Consider the following 23,854-nt stretch of genomic DNA (forward strand, 5'->3'; position numbering starts at 1 on the left):
TGACATGGTTTCCCTTTCCGACAGGCAGACAGCTCTGTAACACTCATGTATTTGGGTGTATGCGCCTTCACTATAACTTGCGTGTATCAAAATAATAAGCAGAAAATGACGGCATTAGTATGAGATGAGATGACTGCAGATGCACACAAGAGTGCATTTTCTTGCCTCCTTGTAAGCTCGGGAAAGGTGAGCCTATTAATGTTGTAGGCTCATTTTTGGAACAATCCAATTAAAACAATATTTTTTTCTGTTTTAATTGCACCTTTTGTAAAGGGTAAGCCATTAGGCTTAGAGAGAGTGAGTGAAAGGCAGAGGCTCAAAAGTTATTGTTGTTTTTTTTAGACTTGAGAGCCTCTTAATATTGAGATGAAAAAGCGTCAGTCTGCGTTTCACGATAACTGCAAAAATAAATCTGCAAGAGTTAAGCTACAACTTTGAAACAGCCTCATGGACCCTGGCTCTGGATCTTGGGCAATACAGGGCGTCCTCCGCCTTGAAAATGGTCAATAAAATTTTCAAATGAATCCTAAAACTAAACTGCCTGAGTAACTGAGACCCAAAGGTGGTAATGTATAAAGCAAAGACAGCCTAACAACAGCACAAATATAACTTACACTGTAGGCTTTGGGGAACAGTATAACAGCAGTTTCACCTGCTGCATTTTATTCCCCGATTAAAATTTGTCAATGAAGACCAAATAACAACATCAACAGAGCTCCTCATCAGCAGCAAAAAAATTGTATTTATCATCACCATAATGGCCCCACATACCAAAACACTGATTAAACACTCAGGCACGCACAGTAAGTAAAGAACACTGATGATAGACAGTAAAATGGATCTGATGCTGGGCTGCTGAACTCAACTCTATGACTGCTTCGGGCGCCCTAAAACTGCTCTATTGAAACAGTCATCAACGCCTGGTTTAACAGTCCGAGCTGGCTGATGAAAGTGTTTCTAAACCCCAGCCTGAACTCAAGGTGAGACGCAGAGATAGATATGAAAGCCATGGCGCCACATTTATTATTGTGTGACACTAATCCTAAATTAGCATTTCCCTTGGCTTCATTCAGGCTAAGTGCTATCCTTGGAGTAGTTTTTTTTTTCTTTTTCTTTATTGATATCAAAACAGCAGGTTTTGTTCCAATTGAAGCAAACTGTGCAAAAGGTTTTCAAAGGCATGCAGGCGTTTGAATCCATTATGACAAGGGTCATGCAGTCTGCTAACATACATAACTTGGAAACTTTCAGCTGAAATCCTGAACACAAATTTGGCGATACAATAAGCTAAATACAATACGCAAGTAAATCTGCAAATGATTTACTTGCGTATTGTATTCAGCTTTTTTCTTTTCTGGTGCACATTAGAAAGCTAACTAAGAATATCTTACATTCAAATGTTCAAAATTTCTCTTAATAACCTTAGTAAGTCCAATTATTGGATTTGAAAATTTGCAATCTTTTTGACAACTGAGACAATCATGACATTATCATAACATTTCACCCAGAAATGATCAGTGTGAAGGGAATTCTTGTGACTTAGAAGACCCAAACATCTTGAAAAGGGTTTTCTAAAGTCAAATATCAAAAATGTAACGGGTAAAAGTGACCATCTACTAAATGCCGTCCCAATTCTGTACCTTTTCGCTTCCTGATGAAATGCACATCACATACATCAAAAGGTTATTGCATTTCAACATTTGTGTATTCTTCTCTTCTAAATACACATGGAATCAAAGTCACATTGGAGCCCTGAAGGAGACTTGTCACCAGAGATGTAAAGTCTCTTTGTTTTACGACTGCTCTGACAGCTTCTCTAGTACTCAGAAGACTGAGTAAAGGGGACTCTTTGTTTGCATTGTTGACCTGCAGAGCAGAAGCAGCATTCCTTTGACATCAAGCACATATTGTATGTTACCAATTACATTCAAACTATAATAAATACATTTTTATTATATATATTTATTCTACTTGTCATCATTTCTGCACATTCTGCTTCAGTCGTCCGCTCCGCCACTCTCTCACTCACTTAGGGAATTAACTCCTGACTATCAACCATCTGACCCCATTATACCCTCATACTTCCTGACCAGTCCCAGTCACCCCACTTCCTCTTCCACATTCCCAAATCATTCTCTTAAACATTTCCGCCTGCTCCCTGCCACATCATCCGGCTTAGAGCTCCTTTAAAATGAGCCTGGCTTTCACAGAATCAATCTCTCACAATAACTGCACAAGGTATTCTGGGCAAACTACTGTCATTCTTGACCTTCACTTGCTCTTATTTTATGCAAATGTGGTTAATGATAAAAATCAAGTGATGAACGTGTCTGCAGTTTCGGAGATAGAAAACATAGTAGCTTTTCACCAACTGTAAAACCACAGAGTATCATGGTAAGCACCACCCCACCAGACTTATGAAGAAAAAAACGAAATGTTGGCTAAAAACAAAAATCACTTTTTGGTGAATTGGATGTTTCATCACGGGGACTTAAACCATCCACATTATACACGCATGAACTGCATACAATCTAGTTTTAACCTATTCATCTTTTGTTCCAAATAAACAGAGTTTTTTTATGCGATTGTTGAGGTGTTTAGTAGAAAACAATAAGGCAAACGTGATATGAGATTTCTCGTAACATTTGCAAAAACAGTCTATATATAAGTGTGTGACAAGTCAACAGTGAAAATGAATGCCTTGTATTTCTTCCCTTTGAATTTGACTATTAAATGCATATAGAATTTATCGATGTCCAAATGTGACAATGCTTTTCACCAGAATTCAGCTAAAACTGAGGAAAAGCAGAGAACAAATAATTGAATTTACAATTAAGAATGTTACATTTGACCTGTGGATTTCTTAAGACCAAAAATGTCCTACGCTTGCTTGTGTTAAAGTATTCGAATTTCACTCAGGAACTTTGCTTGGTGGGGTAGCCATCCATCTCTGTGTCAGTACGTGTGTGCATCTGTTTGTGTGTTCAGGTGGATGAGTCAGGATCACCAAGTATGCATTATGCTTGCACACTTGGTTGAACACCTTATGGAAAGATTTGAAAGGAAAAAGCATATGCATCTTTTTTTCTTTGCAATTTTATACCTTTTTGATGGTATCCAGCATGCTCTTGCCTCCTTGCCATGGTTTGGAATTCTTTCTGATGCAGCTCAAACTGGCCATGCTGTGCCACTTCCTGTCCTCCAATTTTCTGTGAAAGGTGTTGGCCAGCAGCAATACAGTGTCATAGATGTAGCGGTTGGTGATCTACAAAAAAGAAGAAAAAACAATGTTTTGTGTGAGACTTTTAAAAATCGACTATTACCAGGCACAATTTAAAAACTGTATCTGTCTTTGTGATGGAAAGTATGTACGGTTGCTGTTTCTAACAGCATCAGAATTTGGCCACTCCTCTGGTGTGCTGTAGAATAGAGTAAAGAGTTCAGAAAAGAGTAGAGATGTAAAATTCAACTGTTTCATAATGGTTATATCTAAAAGCACAAATACACATGTTAACACCTCCACGCAGCCATGTGTAAACCACCTTGTGTCCAAAGGCAGCAGCTCAACATCCTGAATAACAACAATAAGAAACCAGAGAAATTGGTTGATTTTGTGGAGAGACACCTTATCACACACTTCAAGTAGGTTATTAGATGTGACTAATAGGAGGCTATTTTTTATTTTTATTTTTTAAAAACTGTGTTTCAGTCACTTTAGTTGTTTTTGTTGGTTATAAAGTTGGGGAAGATGAAACCAAAAGTAGCAGAAAATAGATATAATTTGGAGAAATGAGCCAAGGCTTTTCATGCCGAAATGTTACTAACGTTAAATGCTCTACTTGCCAACGATTCTCTTTGCTTTGATCAAAAAGCTTTGCAGGTTCCCTTTCTGTCTCTATATTCTCGTCTCACCATAAAACATCAGTTGGAGGTATGTTTTCTGTCCCTGTAGTGCATTTTATTGGTAATTTCAGCTTAAAGATGTAATTTATTTTAGTATAAATTGTACATTATTGCACGGTCACATCTAAACATACACAAAAAGAAGCAAAGCTATAAGAATGGCATTAATTCAAATGTATTGATCATTGACACAACCAAGGAGGATAGAGAGGGAGAAGTGAGACAAAGAGAGTTCATTCAGTCTGTAATCGATCCTTGCATGATCTGCCAAGCTTCTTGTCTCCATGTTAATGAGAAGAGAGCAAACAGATTGACTACATTAGCCATTATTCTCTGCACTCTCACACAAAGACAAAAGCAGGTGTGTACTCACTCACAATAACAGAGGAACATGGTAACATCAAAGAAGCTAAAGATCTTAATAATGCTGCATTGCATACATCAAAAAGTGGCTAGCAGTGCTTTTATTGTATTTTGTACACGCACTCACTGTCATTTTGGTTCCAGAATACACCATTCCATTGTGGAAGCAACTCTGATCATATTGAGTGTATTTAGCTTTTTATATTTTTTTTTAATTTTTCACTTAATTTTTTTTTCCCCAATTTAAAAAAAAAAATTTTTTAACATCTATTATGACAAGTTCCCAAACCAAAAGAAAATCTGTTTACAAACTGTAGCACCTTATTGGGCTTTCCAAATGCCAACAACTGCCCAAACATTGACCTAAATTCCCTGATGAGTTGAACAGGAAATGCCTTTTTTGTTAGGCAGGAACAACACAGTAAGATACAAACACAACATCCCATCAAATTGATGGTGATCTCTGGAGATTTCACTCACGTTTTGCTCTCTGCTACACTTCAAGCTTTCCAACAGTTTGTCAACTGCTCTGCCAGAGAAAGTAAAATATTGGATTTAATCTAAGGAAATGCGAGAGATGCATACCACTCCTCTGCCCATTGTCCATTTGTAAAATCTAACAACACACAATAGACTATTTACCCTATATTAATCTGTCACCAGATGGACTTTGAATAAGTGGTCTCAGGAAGGTGAAGAAAATTTGTGGGGATGCTTTGAGTCCACAGACTGGAATGCACTCTGTGATCCACATGGAGATGACATCAATGCCATGACTGAGTGTGGAAGGGACCACATTCATTTCTGTGTGAAGAGTATCATCCCCACAAGGACAGTGAAGTGTGTCCTCAATAACAAGCCTTGAATCCAGGTGATCTCAAAAAGCTGCAGAACATAAAGAAAGCCTTTAGTGAGGAACTTCAGAGGACATTCCCTTGACATTTATCCAGTGATTAACCATTGCTACTAAACGTATTTCTATTCTTAACCCTTCTGAGGTCTATGATCACGCCGGCGTGAGAAGACGTCATTACGGCTCAGACCCCAGAGGGTTAAAACGTGTGTTCATCAAAGATGTATTCTTCTCCACTTCCACAGATTCTGTTTAATTATAGTTATTCAGCATCTTAAGGACGATAACTCTTATCATTCCTCCATCCCAGCCAAGTACAAAAATGGTGACTGATTGTTGTTAATTGAGCTGCAGAACCTCAAGTTAAAGGCCAACCCACTCTCTCTTATGAGACCCAAGAGTCCTTAAAAGGTAAGATGGCTGCTTTATAATGTTTGAGAAAATATCTGAATGCATTACTGAATAATGTCAACCTAATGCTGCACACTATTATAGAAAAAAAAACTATATCACAGCAATTATGCATGAGTATGTGTGTATTTCAATAAGAACAATACTCTCTGCATGCATATCCAGCGGCATGACTATGTGCATCTAGATCTAAGTGCTAAGATGCTGCACTGTAAAAATGATATCATTTCCACTTGAATTTTGATATTTTGTGCCTTGATTTAATATTCAGTAAAAACTACTCTTCATTATGTTGTGAAAGTATAAAAGATGACATGACAGTAGCAGAGGTATTTGTGTTCAGGGACATGATAGTTCCTCCTCATTAGAACTGGGCCAAAGGGATAACTACATCAGGATGTAACTTGAACTGATAGGCTGTCTAATTCTTTATACATAAGATGCAAAATATCTAATCATCTATTCTCAGGTCAACTGAAGCATTCTGGACATTTGCAGTGTACTCTGTGTCTTAACAACGTTAGTGTTAGAATGCCCGAGCGGCCATGGAGGCAATCAGGAGAATTTCAGAGTACGGATCCAGATACGTTTATTTTGTTCAATAATTACCATATACCAACACATACACCAACACCTACATCCACAACTGACATTTACAGACTGACTACTTATATACATTATGGTCCAGCTAATGAGCTGGACTATACCATTTCACCCGGGTAAAATCAGCGACACACACCTACTTAGATCTACAACCATATTTACATAACTCATCACTGGAATATATATACAATCTTAATAACCATCAATACACCCAGAGTAAACATAATAAACACACACATATATTTTACCATAGTTAAATACATATTTATATCATATGAGACCCCCTCTACTTATTTCACCCTTGTCCTCCTCCCTCCCGGATCTAATAAAGTGCGCGTGCCCCCGGGGAATTGTTTTGCCCGAACACCTCAGGAGACAGGACGACGAGCAGAGGTAAGTTTATGCTCATATAAGTATATGCTCAATATAACTCTTATGTGTTGTCTTCATTTATATTTTATATAGTCTTTATTTCCTTCTGCCGCTATCGGCTTGTCAATCAACGTTCGTCTTATTCCACAGGTGAACTACGAGGTGCGTCAGCCCCGTGTCCCTCCCGTGACAGGATTGTTCCTGGAGCGAGTGACGGCGGCGCGTCGTCACATTTCCTCCCCCCCTCTCCCAAGAGTACAGCAACTCAATCCTCATGTACTCTGGAAAGACAGTCTGCCACCAAGTTGGCTTTCCCTGCCCGGTACTTAACTGTGAAGTCATAGGGTTGCAGGGACAGGTACCACCCTGTAAGGCGTGTGTTGGAGTCCTTCATTCTGTTCAACCACTGCAAAGCGCGATGATCAGTCTCCAGGACGAAGTGACGTCCCAGTAAGTAGTACCTCAGCGACTCAATAGCCCACTTCATCGCCAGGCACTCCTTCTCCACTGTAGAATATCTCGTCTCCCGGTCCAGGAGCTTGCGGCTCAAAAACAGCACCGGACAGCTTTCTCCTTCCGTCTCCTGCAAAAGTACTGCTCCAATGCCGACCCCTGACGCATCCGTCTGCAGTACGAAGGGTTGAGAAAAGTCTGGACTGTGGAGAAGAGACTCACTTGTTATAGCTCTCTTGAGATCAGCAAAAGCTCTGGCGCATTGTTCATTCCATCTCACTTTGTTTGGGGCTGAGGCCTTGGTGAGGTCAGTGAGGACAGCTGCCCTCTCTGCAAAGTGGGGGATGAACCTGCTGTACCATCCCACCAGCCCAACAAAGGCACGCACCTTCTTCTTTGTGGTGGGCACCGGATATGAGTGGATGGCGTCCACTTTCCCCACTCGAGGCTTCACCACACCCTGTCCAACAACATGACCCAGATACTCCACCTGCCTCTGAGCGAAAGCACACTTTGCAGGATTGATGGTAAGCCCAGCATTCTTGATCAGGCGGAGGACTCGTCGCAGATGAGCCACATGTTCTTCCCAGGTCTGGCTGAAGATGACGACATCATCCAAGTAGGCAGCTGCAAACTGCGGCACGTCTCTCAACACTTGGTCCATAAGTCGTTGGAACGTTGCCGGTGCCCCCTGGAGACCAAATGGCATCACCTTGAACTGGAACATGCCATAGGGTGTTTTAAATGCTGTCAGCTCCTTGGTCTCAGTTGCCAGTGCAAGCTGCCAGTATCCCTTGCTCAGGTCAAGTGTGGTGATGAACTTGGCCTTCCCAACTCTCTCTAGCAGCTCATCGATGCGCGGCATTGGGTAGGATTCAAACTTTGACACCGCATTGAGGTACCTGAAGTCAATACAAAACCTCAGTGAACCATCTTTCTTCGGGACCAACACGATGGGACTGCACCACTCACTGGTTGAAGTTTCAATGATCCCCAGCTGCAACATCAGCTCAACCTCTTTCTTGAGCTTTGGCACCAACCGTTCAGGGATCCTGTAGCACTTCCGGCGGGGAGTGGCATCCTCTTTCAGGTAGACCTTATGCTGAACCAGTGTTGTGAAGCCTGGTTTTTCTTGGAAAAGCTCTGGATCCAACAATGCTCTTATCTCCCCCTGCTGAGCAGGCTGGAGATGGGATACATCCATTAAACTGGGCTCCGAGATGTTGGTGGGGAACGACTGCTCCCTCTCTTCCTCCCTGTCAGGGACCCGGATGAGGAGGTGCTGCCTGACAGGCTGTTGGCTCGGCAGTGAAGGTATCTGAAACTCCTTCAGCAGGTTCACATGGAAACCCTGATGTTTCTTTATCCTGTCCGGCATGTATAGTTCATAGGTTACCTTTCCCAGGCGCTTGGTGATTTGGTATGGCCCCTGCCATCTGGCTAACAGCTTGCTGTCACTGGTTGGGAGTAATAGCAACACCTGCTGACCCGGCTGAAAAGTCCTGTCCCTGGCCTTCTTGTCATACCAGGTCTTCTGGCTGGCCTGTGCAGTCCGCATGTGCTCTTGTGCTAGAGCTGTCATCTGCTCCAGTCTCTCTCTCATCTTTATCACATAGCTGGCAACATTATCCTGGTCTGGGATTGGATTCTCCCAGTGCTCCTTCAGGAGGTCAAGTGGCCCCCTCACCTGGCGACCGTAGAGAAGCTCGAAAGGTGAGAACCCTGTTGACGCCTGTGGCACCTCCCGATATGCAAATAGCAGGTATGGCAGCCATTGGTCCCAATCCGAGCCTGTGTGGGAAACAAATTTCCGCAGCATGTTTTTGAGAGTCTGATTAAACCTCTCTACCAGTCCGTCCGTTTGGGGGTGGTATGGGGTGGTGTTTATACCCTTCACTCCTAACAACTGATACACTTGTTGCAACAGTTTTGACAGGAAGTTTGTCCCACAGTCTGTCAAAACTTCTCTCGGCACCCCTACTCTCGAAAACAACTGGAGAAGACAGTTTGCCACCTGTCTGGCCTTAATGGATCTGAGGGGAAAGGCTTCTGGATAACGGGTAGCATAATCACAGATTACCAAGATGTACCGATTTCCTGATGAGCTTTTCTCAAGGGGCCCCACTATATCCATGCCTATTCTGTGAAATGGAGTCTCTATGACTGGAAGTGGCTGAAGCTGGGCATGGGCTATTCCCCTAGGCGAAGCTAGCTGACAAGTAGCGCACGAAGCACAAAAGTCTTTTACTTGGGTATACATGCCAGGCCACACAAATCTATTTGCGATCCTTCTGAGGGATTTCTGGAATGCCAGGTGGCCTGCCCACGGAATTGAGTGTCCTAGCACCATGACCTTCTGTGTAAGGCTCTGTGGTAAAGCTAAAGCCTCAACTTTACCCTGACACTGGTAGAGAATTCCATTCTTTATGATGTACCTAGCATCGGCCAAACAGTCTGCCTTGTCCTGTTTCTCACCCTCAACCTCTGAGACCTTGTCAAACCAGGCTTTCAGTGCTCGATCAGCCTGCTGCAATGCTGCTATGTCAGAGGGGATGTGGAAATCTACAGGCTGGCTGGGCTTTGCTGCTTCCTCACGCTGTTCCCTGGCTGTGGCCAAAAATTTTTCCCTCAGTCTCTGAGCTTTGGACTTAGGCTCCTTGACTGGACCTGCCTCCAACTGATCATGGTAAAAAGGTAACTCCTCCAGAGTATTCCTTGCTTTCTGAGCCCTAGTAGTGACCATGTTACAGGCTGTGACTGCCGGTTGGAATCTTTGCTCCTGCTGCTGCTGCTCCTGCTGCTTTGGTGCCTCACCAGTGCTCTCGACATGTCTTTCCTTGGTAACCTGGTGTTCATTTCTTGTCTGTTGTATCAAGTCTAGCAATGTGGGGACATCATTACCAAGGACAACTGGGTAAGGTAGACTGGGGACTAAGGCTACTGACAGGAGGTAGGTCTGACCACCTACAGTAAGATAAATCTCAGCTGTACGGTACTCTTTCTCATCACCATGAACACAACTGATGTTGGATGTGGTCTCATTCCACAGCTCTCTTGGCACTATGTGGGGCCGAACTGCAGACTGGAAACTGCCAGAGTCTAAGAGAGCCTCCTCCCGCTGACCATTAATCAGTGTTGACGTAGTGAGCCCTTCTTCCTGGTGTGAAACTGGATGAGTGGGTCTGGGAACTGAACACAAAAGAGAAGGCTTACTCTGTCTGATTGCGGGGCATGTGTATTGAGTGTGACCTATTGCATTACACTGATAGCAGCGTGTGTCCTGTCTAGTGCTAGAGAAGGATTTCTTGCCAGCTGGTCTACTGGGAGAAAACTGCCTAGCTCTGAACTGAGGTCTGACCTGGGATTGACCACCCTTTTCACCCCCATTGGACTTGCTGCGCCCAGTGAAGTAGCTTTCACGTCCGAATGAGATTCTTTTTCCTCCGCTTCTGGCTGATAAGAAAACCTCTGCCAGTCGGGCAGCGTCTTCTGCAGACCTCGGGTCACGTTCTCGGATCCAGACTTCCAGCTCCGGGTTCACCATCCTCAGAAACTGCTCCAGTATCAGCAACTCCGAAACATCTTTCATTGTGGAGGTGTCTGGCTTAATCCATTTGATAAACAAGTCTTTCAATCGAACATACAATTCCTGTGGGGTTTCACTGTGATTAATGTCCAGGGAGCGAAACCTTCTCCTGTAGGTGTCGGCTGTGATTTCATACTTCCTCAGAATTACTTCTTTGACTTTGTCATAATCCTCTGAATCAGAAATGTCCATGAGAACATATGCACTGCGTGCTTTACCTGTGAGCAGAGGGACTAGTTGAATCGCCCATTCTTCTCTCGGCCACCGGCAGACCGACGCCATTCTTTCAAATGTAATCAAATAATGCTCAATATCATCATCTGGAGAGAGTGGTATCAGCTTTGGCTCTCTGTGGATGTGTGGCGCCCGTGGTGGTGACCTGCTCCTCTGACGTGTTACCCGTTGCTCCTCCGCGTTGTCACCATCATCTGCGTCGTGGCCCTCAGCTCCATTCTCATATCCATCACGTAAATCATGCACTTGTGCTTGTATCAGCTGAAACTGATGCTGCATATTCCTCCATCTCTGCTCTTCGCGGATCGACTCTTTTTCCCTCTGTTCATCTCTGGAAGCTTGGGAGCGCACCAGAGATTTCACCAGATTTGTCAACTCTTCCATTGTGTCAGGATTACTAGCTCCTGCCCCTTGCTGGTCAGCTGAACCACCTGGTTCACCATCATCTGGCCCCATCTGTTGCTCTGCCTTTTTTGGTCTCGTCATTGTATTTCTCCTTGGTATGCTTTCCAGCTTTACTTCTGACACCACTTGTTAGAATGCCCGAGCGGCCATGGAGGCAATCAGGAGAATTTCAGAGTACGGATCCAGATACGTTTATTTTGTTCAATAATTACCATATACCAACACATACACCAACACCTACATCCACAACTGACATTTACAGACTGACTACTTATATACATTATGGTCCAGCTAATGAGCTGGACTATACCATTTCACCCGGGTAAAATCAGCGACACACACCTACTTAGATCTACAACCATATTTACATAACTCATCACTGGAATATATATACAATCTTAATAACCATCAATACACCCAGAGTAAACATAATAAACACACACATATATTTTACCATAGTTAAATACATATTTATATCATATGAGACCCCCTCTACTTATTTCACCCTTGTCCTCCTCCCTCCCGGATCTAATAAAGTGCGCGTGCCCCCGGGGAATTGTTTTGCCCGAACACCTCAGGAGACAGGACGACGAGCAGAGGTAAGTTTATGCTCATATAAGTATATGCTCAATATAACTCTTATGTGTTGTCTTCATTTATATTTTATATAGTCTTTATTTCCTTCTGCCGCTATCGGCTTGTCAATCAACGTTCGTCTTATTCCACAGGTGAACTACGAGGTGCGTCAGCCCCGTGTCCCTCCCGTGACAGGATTGTTCCTGGAGCGAGTGACGGCGGCGCGTCGTCACAGTTAGCCTACTGTTTGCTTTCTGTTGCTTGTTATATTGTTATATATAAATATGCATGCAACATATGTATAATAATAGTAATATTTAAAAGTAATAGTTTTGCGACAGTCAAAGAAAAAAGAAAGAGTATATCTTACCTACCTTTTTCTCACTGCATTACCAAATATCTTTGCTGTCAGGCTTTTTTTTTTTCCAGGTGTCACACCCATGGACTCACGTTTTTTAGTTTCATGTTTTAGGTTATGTTTCTGTGTCAGTTCATGTCTTAGTTTTCTCTGCACCCTGTTAATTACTTCACTCACTGCACCTGTTTATTCCCCTCAGCTGCACTCACTCCCCAATCACTCCCAGCCCTCTATTTAGTTTCCTGCCTCCCCTGTCAGTTTGTCAGATCTTTACCTCTGTTAGTGTTCATGACCTGTCTGTCCCAACCTACCTGGCTAAAGCTAAGTATTTATTTATTCCATTCCATGCCATGCCATGAAAGTTCTTTGTTTGTTTTGTCCAGAGTTACGTTTTTTTGAATCCGGCTTTGCCGCGCCTTTAGTTTGAACTTTGTTTGTTTTGTTGTTAATAAATCCACCCTTTTTGAAAGTCCGCATCCGTGTCCTCCCTCCTGAACAATCCTGACACCAGGTTTTCAATTGCTGTCTTCATCTATGATTTTGTCATTCTACAGTTGTATCTATTCTTTTTCTCTGAAAATTAAAGTGTATATCTGCTGTTCTGTGAGGATCAACATGAATTCAGCACTCCAATCGAGAATTACATGTGCGTGTGTGTGTTTTCGTATGTGTGTGAGTGCTTGCGTGGTCAGTCTGAGTTGATGTGCTTCAGTGCAGTGTGAAATTGGGCTTCTGGGCCACTCTCTGACCGCTGAGCTGATCTGCAACCTCAATCGCTCTTTCCCTCTCTGTCACTCTTTTTCATCCCTCATTTCCTCATTCTCTTTCAAATTCAACCATTCATTCACCCACACACACTTGCATACAGCACACACACGGAATTACATACACAATAAAAATGTACATGTATACGACATGTTTCAACTATGTATACACATGTGGTTCTGGAGTTTTTCAGATGCACTAAAACAGATAGACCTTGATTGAAACAGACAACACTAATGCACAATTGCACAGCTTTTTCTCAGCCTTCCACAGTAAAATTAACTCAAATGACTTCTCTTTACCCCACAAATAATAACTGCATTGGAAGTGCTTCATTGTTGATTATTATAAATGGGAAGATCTTGATTCATATTAGCACACGAGTCTAAACTGTCTAAACATCTTTATTAATTTCATAAAGAAAAAAAAACACAAACATGAAAAATGCTAGGTCTAGCCATATATTCTGACTTACGTCTGCTAACTTATACATCTTAGAGCTTGGCAGAAAGATATATCACATAAACATTGGGACTGCTTTTCTGTTGTCAGTGTATTTCCATCTTTCATCAAATATGTTCCTCCGGGGTATTGGGCATCCACATAAATCAACAGCACATTAACTAAAATTCATATTTTAGTCTTGACACATAAATACGACTGCTTCCTTTTCTCCAGTCTATTTGATGGCAGTGGGATGACTCACATACGCACAAGAATACTTCTGGCCCTCAAGACATTTAGCAAAAAAAAAAAGAAAGCATGGGCCAACTTCTGAAATTGATTAATGTTAGTGGTAAAAAGCCTAACTGAAACATGCAGTGACGTGATCACCTGATTAAATAGGAAGTTCTTGGATCAGGACATATACTGGAATGTCAAAAAAAAAAAAAAAAAAAAAAAAAGGGAGACATTTTAAAAGAAGGCTTAAAAGATGCAAGAAAAGCTTTTAAATGTATGTTGATGCTTGGAATAATAATGGTGTGAACTGCATTTTATTTATAAAAGCGAAATGCTTTGGTATGATTCATTTCAAAATGCAGATCGAGATACTGGGCTGCAGTTTCAGCGCATTTATAACATAACAGCAATGGGGAAAACTTATCAATAATGTCTCTGACAGAGATTCACTCCGTTACTCTACAATGTCAGTGGCAACTACACAATATTTTACAAACTACACAAGTATACTCGTTTAGTTTATTTCACTTCAATGTCCCTGCATTCAACTGCAGTTTATAATGTCTGCTTTTGCAGATATTTTCAAAGATTTGCTCATTACTTTACTTTCTGTTCATTCTGGGTGGTAGATTAAAATTAAAATGAGTGCTTCTGCTATTTTCTGATGAATCAAAACTAAAATATTCACAAGGGCAAAAATGAAGACAACTGTTAGGAAATCTTGTTTTCTTTTCTTTTTTGTTTTGTTTTTAGAAGCATTAAATATCAGAAACTAAAACCTTTCTTTTGTCAGTACATAACTTCCGTAATTTGTAGAAACTCCTTTCTTCCCTGTGGTCGGTCTATCCAATTATTCTTCCCAAATTGTGTCAGACAGGATGACAAGCATCTGTGAACTGCCATCAATGCCAGGTTGCTAAGAAGTGAGCAGGTTTCTTCAAATTCCACCACAGTATGATGTTGTCACATCATTATTGATATCTTTTGCCTCATCAGACCAAATAATCTTTTCTCTTGTGCTCTCGGGTCTTTTAAACGCTATTTGATAAATGATCTGTCTTGTCTCTTGCTTCAGTTAGTGGCTCTGGTCTATCGACTCTAAAGACCTAATAGATGGAGTGCTGCTGAAATGGTTCTCCCTCTGGCACATTTCCTCATCTATGCAGAAGTCCGCTAAAGCTTTGTAACAGTGACTGTAAGGGTCTTATCCATCTCCATGGCCAACTTGCTATGCACACTATGCATTTGGGGACACTCTTTAGCTTTGAAAATTGTTTTACACCCTTGCGCTGATCTATGCCTTCTCGCGTTTTACTGTTTAAATCTACAGAGTTTTTGAACTTCATGGCTCAATATGTGTCTTAACATCAATTATAAACTTGGACTTTTTTCTAAATGTGTTTGACATTAAGCATTTATTCAATCTTTTCAGTTTACAGGTGAAGCCCAAAATTCTTGACTCACTTCGTGGATATTTAAGACAAATTAAACACAATGGCAAACAGTTGTTTGTAATGACATCACATTTCAAAGGTATACGCAATTAAGAGACCACTGAGTCATGAGTGGTGTGGTGTCACCCGTTATTACTGGCAAAGTTTACCTGCAATGGAAATGGAAATTGATCATGAATATTCCCAGTGGATGTCTACATTGGTCTAAAAAAAACTAAAATCAATTTTTCTGCTCATCCCTTCCGTTTACTAAATGTAAGGGGACAAAATGTCAAGAACCAAGCCACTCCCCTTTATTATTTCGATATCACTGATTTTGGATATCACTGATTTTTATCGAGTGAGATGATTCATGATAGCTATGGCTCAGAAGGAGGACCAGTCATTCACCAATATGAAAAAGTTAATGGTCTGATCATCATCTACAATGTTTAAAGTACAAGTATTTTTTTTATCACCGATCACCATCATGCTTTACAAATCGCCAAACCAACTCACCTCCAGCTGCTGGGCTCTGGGGTTTTTAGGGTCGCAGACGGAAGTGTTAATCCTGTGGTTGTGTTTGACACAGCGTTGAGTTGTGTTCTGGGGCATCGGGAACATCTGGCGTATCACTGTCAGCCGCCCGATTGACTTCATGACTAACTCTTGCAAGTCATAGTCTGTGATCTCCTGAAAGGGTGTAAAGAGGGAAAGAAAGGTGGTGGGAAGAAGAGCAGAGAGGATAGGAGTTCGGGAAAAGTGGGGTATAAATGAACAACGTTAGTCAAACTAGAAAGGAAAATATCCAGACCACAAGAAAAAAACAAAATACAAAGGAAAGTAACAAGAACCACAAAAAGATATATTGATATTGCACCATAAAATTCCCAAATAATTATATTTCATGAACAAATGAAAAATATACTTTCAGCTTTAAGCCGTGTACTATACTACACTTTACATTTTCAGCTAACAACACACAAAGGAGCTAACGGCTGTCTACATCATGTGCAAATATAGTTCATCTGGATGGCGGGGGAGTGGATGGTAAAGATAATGCACGTTTGTGTTTGAGTATGTGCATGCAATTGTTATGTGCACACGTATTTGCACGCACTCTACACGTCCTTGAAAAAACTCTAGGGGAGGAATCGTTGCTAATTTTAGCCCTAGGACACAATCTCTTCCTCCTGCTCTCCATTCATGGATCTCCATCCATTCTCCGAGCACAGGGTCATATGGTGACGAGATGAGAACTGACATTTATCGTCCCCGGTGGAGGTAACACTGCCACCAACCGAGACAGCCTTTGCCTTCTTTGTATTTGTGTGCAGTGATTGTATGTGTATGTGTGTGCTTGGGTGTCTTGTGTGCACCTGTCAGCTTGTGTGTAAATCTGTGTGTATGTGTCTTTATTAGATTGTTTTTAAGCCCTCTGATCATGAAAGAAACCTTTTGCTACCGTTTTATTTGCACATGGCAGACCACTTGACAGGATGGATATGACTCTGGATTCCAGACCATGCACATACATAAACAAGCCATCACACACCCTTCCCATTAGTGAGGGGTAATATTATAGGTATCACACCTCATTGACTAATCTCAGTGGATTTTAATTGAATGCAATTAACATTCATTAAGACCTGTGAGTCAAAATGGGATGATCAACGATGATGAGCAATAATTTTCCACAGACATTATTGGCATAGCTGGTGTGAGCTGTAGTAATTAGACTGATCTATACAGTTTGCTATGCACACATTTACATATTCTTCTGAAAACAAACTGTTGTTATTGATTGTTCATTGAGTTGATAACTATTTTGTGTTTCTACACATCCTCTGCTCTGAAACAGTAGTAAGACACAGAGTAAAATGAGTACTCTGGATCTAGAGTGGACTTTAATTATTTATAAAAGTTTAAAACACAATAAAATGGTATTTGTGCTTTGAAGAAAACTGAAATAACACGTTTAACCTTGAGCTCTTTGTGCTCTGAAATATTTACTTTCTAAACAGTCCAAGTAAGAAACCTCTTTGCAGTCTTTTGGCATTAAAATGTGGTGAAAATCTTAAGCAGTTGTCTTTGTAAAAACCCTGACGGAGACTAAATAACAAAGCCAACAAAAAAAGATGCAGAAGATGCAGGACCAAAAGAAAATGCTGAAAGCTGCTGAAAAAGACTGATCTGTGTGCCAAAGGAGAATCAGGATTCACTGCAGGCAGTCAAGGGCATGCAAAGAAAGATCAGCAGGCAAAAATTATCCAGAGTGCTTCACTCAAAGGATCAAACTCAACAAATACAGATGCACCACCGCACAGGAATACAAAAGACCAACACTCGTAAACACAAACTTAACAGGAAACTATCATTTTGAGGTTTGTCCTCTAAACGGGCATCTACCATCGTCAGGTTCTATTTGCCTTTTTGTCCTTTTCCTGGGGACAAACTGAACAGTCATCACCCAGTATGACTTTCAGTGCCCTAAAAGTTGTAAGCCATTTAACTGCTAAGACAAAATGAATGTGACATGTAGATATATTCACAATGGAAAGAGAAAACACAGTAGATGACACACACTCACATGTACAGGTCAAAAACTAACCCCTAACCCTACCACGTCATCTCAGCCTTCTCAACATTTGAACAACGGTAGCATAATATCATTTATTCATTCTAATCCTTCCAAATTCTTTTTCAAACTCCACAGTCCATCACAAAAGCAGTCAGTCCTGGGGATACTTGAGTTGACCTCAACTTTGGGCAATCCAAACTGAAAAGTGAAACTCAGAGTAGGTTGTAACCCCGAAGGTGCCCTGCAGCTCAAATCTGGAGTGAAAAGTGAGTTGTTTACTCTATAACCTGGAAGTTGTGGTTTGTAGGTAATGTCCACCTATCACTTCCATCACCTTCCTTCCACTGCCAGCGAGCAGCAAATCCATGTCTTTTGTGCTCCACTTGAACGTAAGAGTCAAAAGCAGAAACGTACTATCCATTCTCAATTCCTCTTGACATATTTTTACTCAATCCCTATAGTTTGTCCCCTTCTATTTCTCCCTTCAACCTCCCCTTATCCCTACACTTTCCAGAGAGAAAATCCCTGGTTATTATTTTCTTCTTCATAACTGACTTTCTGCTTGGTCTACTACTCTCTTATACTCAACTTATAAGCTCATTTAGTCTTGGTCACAACTCTTCTTGCCATTTTCAGTACATTGCCACAACGGTGCTAAAACTTGATTCCTGGCTTCGACGGTACTCTGTTAACCTTACTATTCAGCAAAAAAAAGAAAAAAAGAAGAAAAAAACAACCATAGAATAAAAAAGGCATGAGTAAGAGATAAGCGAGGACATTGGGAGTTATACAGAGAGAATCAACATCCACATTTGTGATTAGTTTGTTTGTGATTATGTGTTTATGTTGTAACATTTAGGAGACATGTATGTTCCACATGAGAAAAATGCCACTGGGAAGTCTGCCTGACATGATTCACCATGGTGAATTTCATCACACCAATTCAGTAATGTTAGGACATTTATCATTAGACACAAGGAAGGCTCCCATTTTTGCTACCCACTGGTATCACCTAATACTGCAGAAGGTAAACTTTGGCTTCAGTTTTCAACTTAATGTGTAAACACAGTAATGGTATAGTTTTTCATCAAGATGCAGTGGATATATTTGTTACAATAAATTTACCTCCAATGTCTTTTAGAAAGAATAGATTAGACTAGAATAGAATAGAATAGAAAATACTTTATTCATCTTTATATTTATTATCAATAAACAAATGAAAGAGACTTGACCAGCTATGTGAAAGGTTACATTTGCCAACATATTTCCCAGCCCTGCAAAGGACCAACAGGAAAACAATAGTGTGTGTTATAGTAAACTAATACAGATGTCAGCATCATTTTTACCAATTATTTTAACAAAAAAAATAAAAAATTCTAACCAGCATCCTCCAATTATGTGCAATAAAGAAAATAACCTTTCATTCCATACACCCTAACCCATTTGGAGCACATAAGAAGGTATCAGCCAGCCATCTGTGATAAAGTGCACAGTTACACACCACATGAATCCAGGTCTGTCTGTGGTTCAATAAAATGTCTCTGTAATGGGACGTTTTATATCGGCTCCAAAGCGTACAACATATAGCAAAAGCCCTGGTTCTGAGACTAAATACGAACACATGTCCTTGACAATAAAAATCGAGTTTGTAATTTGCGTTGCCCTTTCCAAGTTCTGTAAAAGCTTTGAGTGATTCCACCCAACAGAGCTCTGGTTGGCAACAACTACTGACGGATGATTTTCATTCTTCCCTGACTGGAAACGTGTTATGTGGTTTCTCGTGTTTGTCATGTTTCCAAAAGCCAAAGTGCTTCCGTATGCTGGCTTTTAATGCAAACGGTGCCAGTCAGATTGTGTCACTTACACTTTTCAAAGTTCCTTCTGCTATCAGTCAACATTATCTTATCAATAGATATAGAAAATGATACATTTTTAAATTTACCATCTGCATGTTGATGCACCTATGATTTGATCATTTTCCCCGCATTTTTCCTCTTTGTATTTGTGATGGGACGTTATTAATAAACAACTGTGTCTCTGTGAGATCCTAAAAGTCAAATGCTTGCTACCTTAATGGGCACTTAACAACTTTGGCAGAGACAAAAATATCATACAAGTACTGATGAGATTACCTGCCAACAATGCAAGAATGGGTACATGGATGTAACCTTTCTAAATCAAATAGAAAAAAACTATTCAGTGATGGTGTGAGTTGTAAATGTGTGTTGGGTTAAAATATATAGTTTGACGAAAAAAAACAAAAAACCTCAACAGCTCAGGCCTAAAAAAAAAAAAGTTTGGTTCCTGTTGGTTGTCAGTTGATGTCATGGGTAGGTAGGGAATTTATTTTATTTTATTTTTATTTTTTTTTTTCCCAGTGGCAGCGAGTGATAGGTAGATTTTTATTTTTTATTTTTTATTACAGCAGCAATGGATACTCCCAGCATGTTACACACACACATTTTTATATGAACAACATATGTAGTCGATACAACCTGGACCATTGGCATTGAAGACATCTCAAGCAATATTTCATAAATAAATGTAATAGTTTAGTTAAAGTGTCACTCTGGTGTTCTGCGACTCATAGCCCTGTTGTCCAACATTACTGCCTGCTTCTACTATTCTGCCTAACACAAAACAATTGAAATATTTTTTTATATATTATGTAGCCTATATATAGGCGTTGCCTATACCCACCACCAGTGACAGTGTGCGCAACAATATATTCGTAAAAATTATGATGATAGTATGATATGAAAAATATCTTATTTTTTGCAAAACATTATGGGCGTGAAAATGAAACTTAGAAAATCGGCTCGGCGCATGCGCAAAAGCACAAAGTAGCAATTCTCGACAAGTAGGAGAAATCGACTGAACACCGGCTGCCGACACAAATGAACAAGTGCACTGCTTGACTTCTTCAAGGACATTTTCGAAAGATTTCCTACCCAATCTTACAATTTTGTTTGTCACGCTATTGCATGGAGAAACAATGGAGACCACGCATATATCCATCTTTCTCCCACAACCATATAACATGCGCTCATCCTTGTACAGGATGAAGAGGTGCTGTACAAAAACGTAATTATAGTTTGCATTAAAAAAAAAATGCATTTGTGTTCTTTTTTTTTTTTTTTTTCTTTCCCCAAGCTCATAAAATAATTTGGGTCGCACGTAAATTGACAGGGTCGGTCGGAAACCGGAACCAAAAAAAATTTTTTTTTAGGCCCCAACAGTTTCTTACAATTTCCCCAACAGTTCACTGTAAGACTTTTAGGGTAATTTTGTGTTTCTGTCAGTTGGAGAGGAGAGGTAGAGCAAAGGTTGTTATTGCAAGATGATGGAGAAACTGTGAGGTAACATAAAGGTAAGAAAAAATGTTATAAACAACCCAATAGGGAAGAACATGAAAGCAGATGTGGATTTGAAAGGTGTCACACATAAGAAGCAGTTTCAACAGTTGCAGCAAAGCCTCTCAGCAACAAAAGTAGCCGTACAGTACAAGTCTGCGACCAGGCTGAATACAAAACGTGCACAACTATTAAAGCGTACGAGTACTCTGCACAGAAGATCCGAATAATTAGAGGAGTTCAGGCTAAAGATACAGATTTACATCTTCATTGTAATGAATGACCAACATACGTATTGTATAGTTATAATGAGCTTTCATTAACCTTTAATTAACCAATTACATACAATGCATGAAAATCCCAAGAATTTTAGTGTCATGGTGTTTATAGAATATTACGCCATGATGTGCTGAACTGAAATAATTTTTCATTTTATGTCATTATGATGCATTTGTTTCTTGATAAGAGAACAATGCAGAAAAAATGAACAAAAAGATAACGTCTTGAAAAACAAAGTGTGCATGACAACAGGGAAGATAGAGAATAATGGTGGGACAGAAAATGAAAATCTGCAAAGAGATTCAAAATGAACAAAGTCAAAAGTGGAATTAAGCTCAAAACTTAAGAGAATGACAGGGAGCAAGAAAAGCCGTGAGCATCTCTTATCATTTCTTGTCCTCATACTCATCATTCTCTGATCCTTAAAAGAGCGAAGGAGATGGGTGAAGGAAGGATGATCAATTATGTGCTGTGAACTCCCTCTCAGGGGTGCTGTCTGACTGTTGGCTGTAGATAAAGCTGAGTTATAACAACCACACAGTATCCTCTCATCCATATTAATCCATAGGAATAGAGACCACTTACAAAATGCAGATATTCATTCTCCAAAGAACTAGTAGAGAGGGACATGTAATATGACAAAATACCATAACCACTGATCTACTGTATCTTCAACACTCCCAGCACATTGAATTTGCATCCACATGGATGCTACTTTGACACTCGCCACTTACTTAAACGTTTTTGCAACCCAGGCACAGGCCCTCAATAAGGCAACAGCACTTTCCTACAGTCGTCGTCTCGTCCCGCAGGACCTCAGTGTTCCTGACAAAAAGTTGTTTCGGCAGGGCTTAAAGAACATGAGTGTGAGGAGTTCACTTGACTTAAGAGTCCCCAGATACGAAAGGGTCAACCCAAATTCACAAAAATCGGACCAATCAAAGCTTTTTAGCAGCACAAGGGGCACCTACTCAATATAAGGTGGCCAGTCAGAGCGTTATGACTGATTGGTCTCTCTGTAATCAGTCTTTTCAAAGAGGTGTCTTTTTCAGAACAATATGAAACAAGAAAATATCACCAATGCAATGCATCTAAACCAAATAAGCACTACATGGACAACCATCTGTTTATTGCTTTATTGCTTTATTGCTAAAATATTGAGTCAAATGTTAAAATGGATTTGAGGAAAAAAGACCTGATAATTGTTCTGGAATTAAAATAGATGAGGAAAAAGTAAAAAGTTGAACTTTTTTTTAAAGTATTTTTATGCCTTTAATGATAGGACAGTGTGAGAGAGACAGGTAGCAGGGGGCAGAGAGATGGGGAAGACACGCAGCAAAGGGCCGCTCGGTGCGGGAGTCGAACCGGGTCCCGCTGCATCAAGGACTAAGCCTCTGTACATGGGGCGGCTGCTTAACCCACTACGCCACCGACCGCCCCAAAGTTGAACATTTTGAGATCTCCATATAATTTCTTGCTGAATTATACAACCCTACATATTTTACAGTGTGGAATTATGGGGTTAAAATCTTTCACAACAGCTATCTCAGTAGTTTAAATATAAATATAAAAATAAAAGTCTCATGTTCTGAAGTGTATTTACTTGGCTTATTGTGGAACCGTGCACCTAATGTTCAAACCAAAAATCAAAGTTCCAGAGGATGAACGAAAGTTTTTTCTCTTTGTTTGACTTTATTTGTTTTGTCGTTTCTTCAATATGCAGAAGGGCAAATGTAATTTTAGGTCTACTTTAAAGTTGCTGTAAAAGCTAAAATTATATTTACTACTCAATTATGTCCAAAGTTTACAATGTGTATTTCATTTTAGGTTTTGAAAAGAAAAAAGCTATTTTCGAAGGCTACAAAGGGTGAATGATTTTTCTCAATTTTAGTGAGCAACTTTACGTGATGAGAATAAATGCATTTTGCTTTCACTGCAGCCTGTTCAATCAACGAATGGTGAATTTGTTCCTATTGTTAAACCTTTCATACTTATTGTATTGCATGTGATAACTGAATAAAAATAACTGAATAAAAAATAAAAAGATTATACAGTACACTCAGTTAAACATTACAAAATATCTGTTGTGCCTATCAGCAACCAGTGCTCAGTCTGTATGAAACAGAAGAAAAACAGAAAAAGAATACAAAACACCTTTACAATTTATTGCCAATCTTGTGTTACGGGCTACATGCTGTTAGATATACAGTACATGTAAAGTCCGTACAGTGGCATGTTAAATGTGGTGGGCTATACCAGATGCAAAGCATGGTAAATTTACCTTTTTGACAAGTAAAGACAGAGGTCTTTGGGGGCTGTTTATGTGTCAAAATACTCCATGTGTGAGGCCACTGACCAATCATCAGTTGGTGCTTCTAACAGATTTATTCACATTTTTCCTCTGATAAATCTGCCATATTCTTTGAAGCACAGGGCTATGGGATTACCTTTTTCTTCTTGTTTACAAGAATTAGCATTTAAGAAAACGCTTAAACAATACAGAGAATTTTTCTGAGGTACATATAGATAATTGTGACGATGTAACTGCAACCTCTCGTCTATCTTACAAATAGAAGAAAACAATCATAGCTAGGCTGACATGATGATTTGTTCTCCCTGCAGCATTAATGGACATAATGCACATG

General features: G+C 40.2%; 1 protein-coding gene across 3 annotated transcripts in view; it reads right to left on the reverse strand.

The window, feature by feature from the left end:
• grid2 (glutamate receptor, ionotropic, delta 2) overlaps window positions 1-23,854 on the reverse strand; it is a 559,974-nt gene that overhangs the window by 178,340 nt on the left and 357,780 nt on the right. For all 3 annotated transcript variants that reach the window (XM_075467787.1, XM_075467788.1, XM_075467790.1), the window contains exons 6-7: window positions 15,516-15,689; window positions 3,104-3,265 (exon numbers count right to left, since the gene is read on the reverse strand). In XM_075467787.1, coding sequence (XP_075323902.1) covers window positions 3,104-3,265; window positions 15,516-15,689 — 336 coding nt within the window. The remainder of the gene's footprint in view (window positions 1-3,103; window positions 3,266-15,515; window positions 15,690-23,854) is intronic.

The sequence above is a fragment of the Odontesthes bonariensis genome, chromosome 6 (genome assembly GCF_027942865.1).
Source record: "Odontesthes bonariensis isolate fOdoBon6 chromosome 6, fOdoBon6.hap1, whole genome shotgun sequence".
Lineage (NCBI taxonomy): Eukaryota > Metazoa > Chordata > Actinopteri > Atheriniformes > Atherinopsidae > Odontesthes > Odontesthes bonariensis.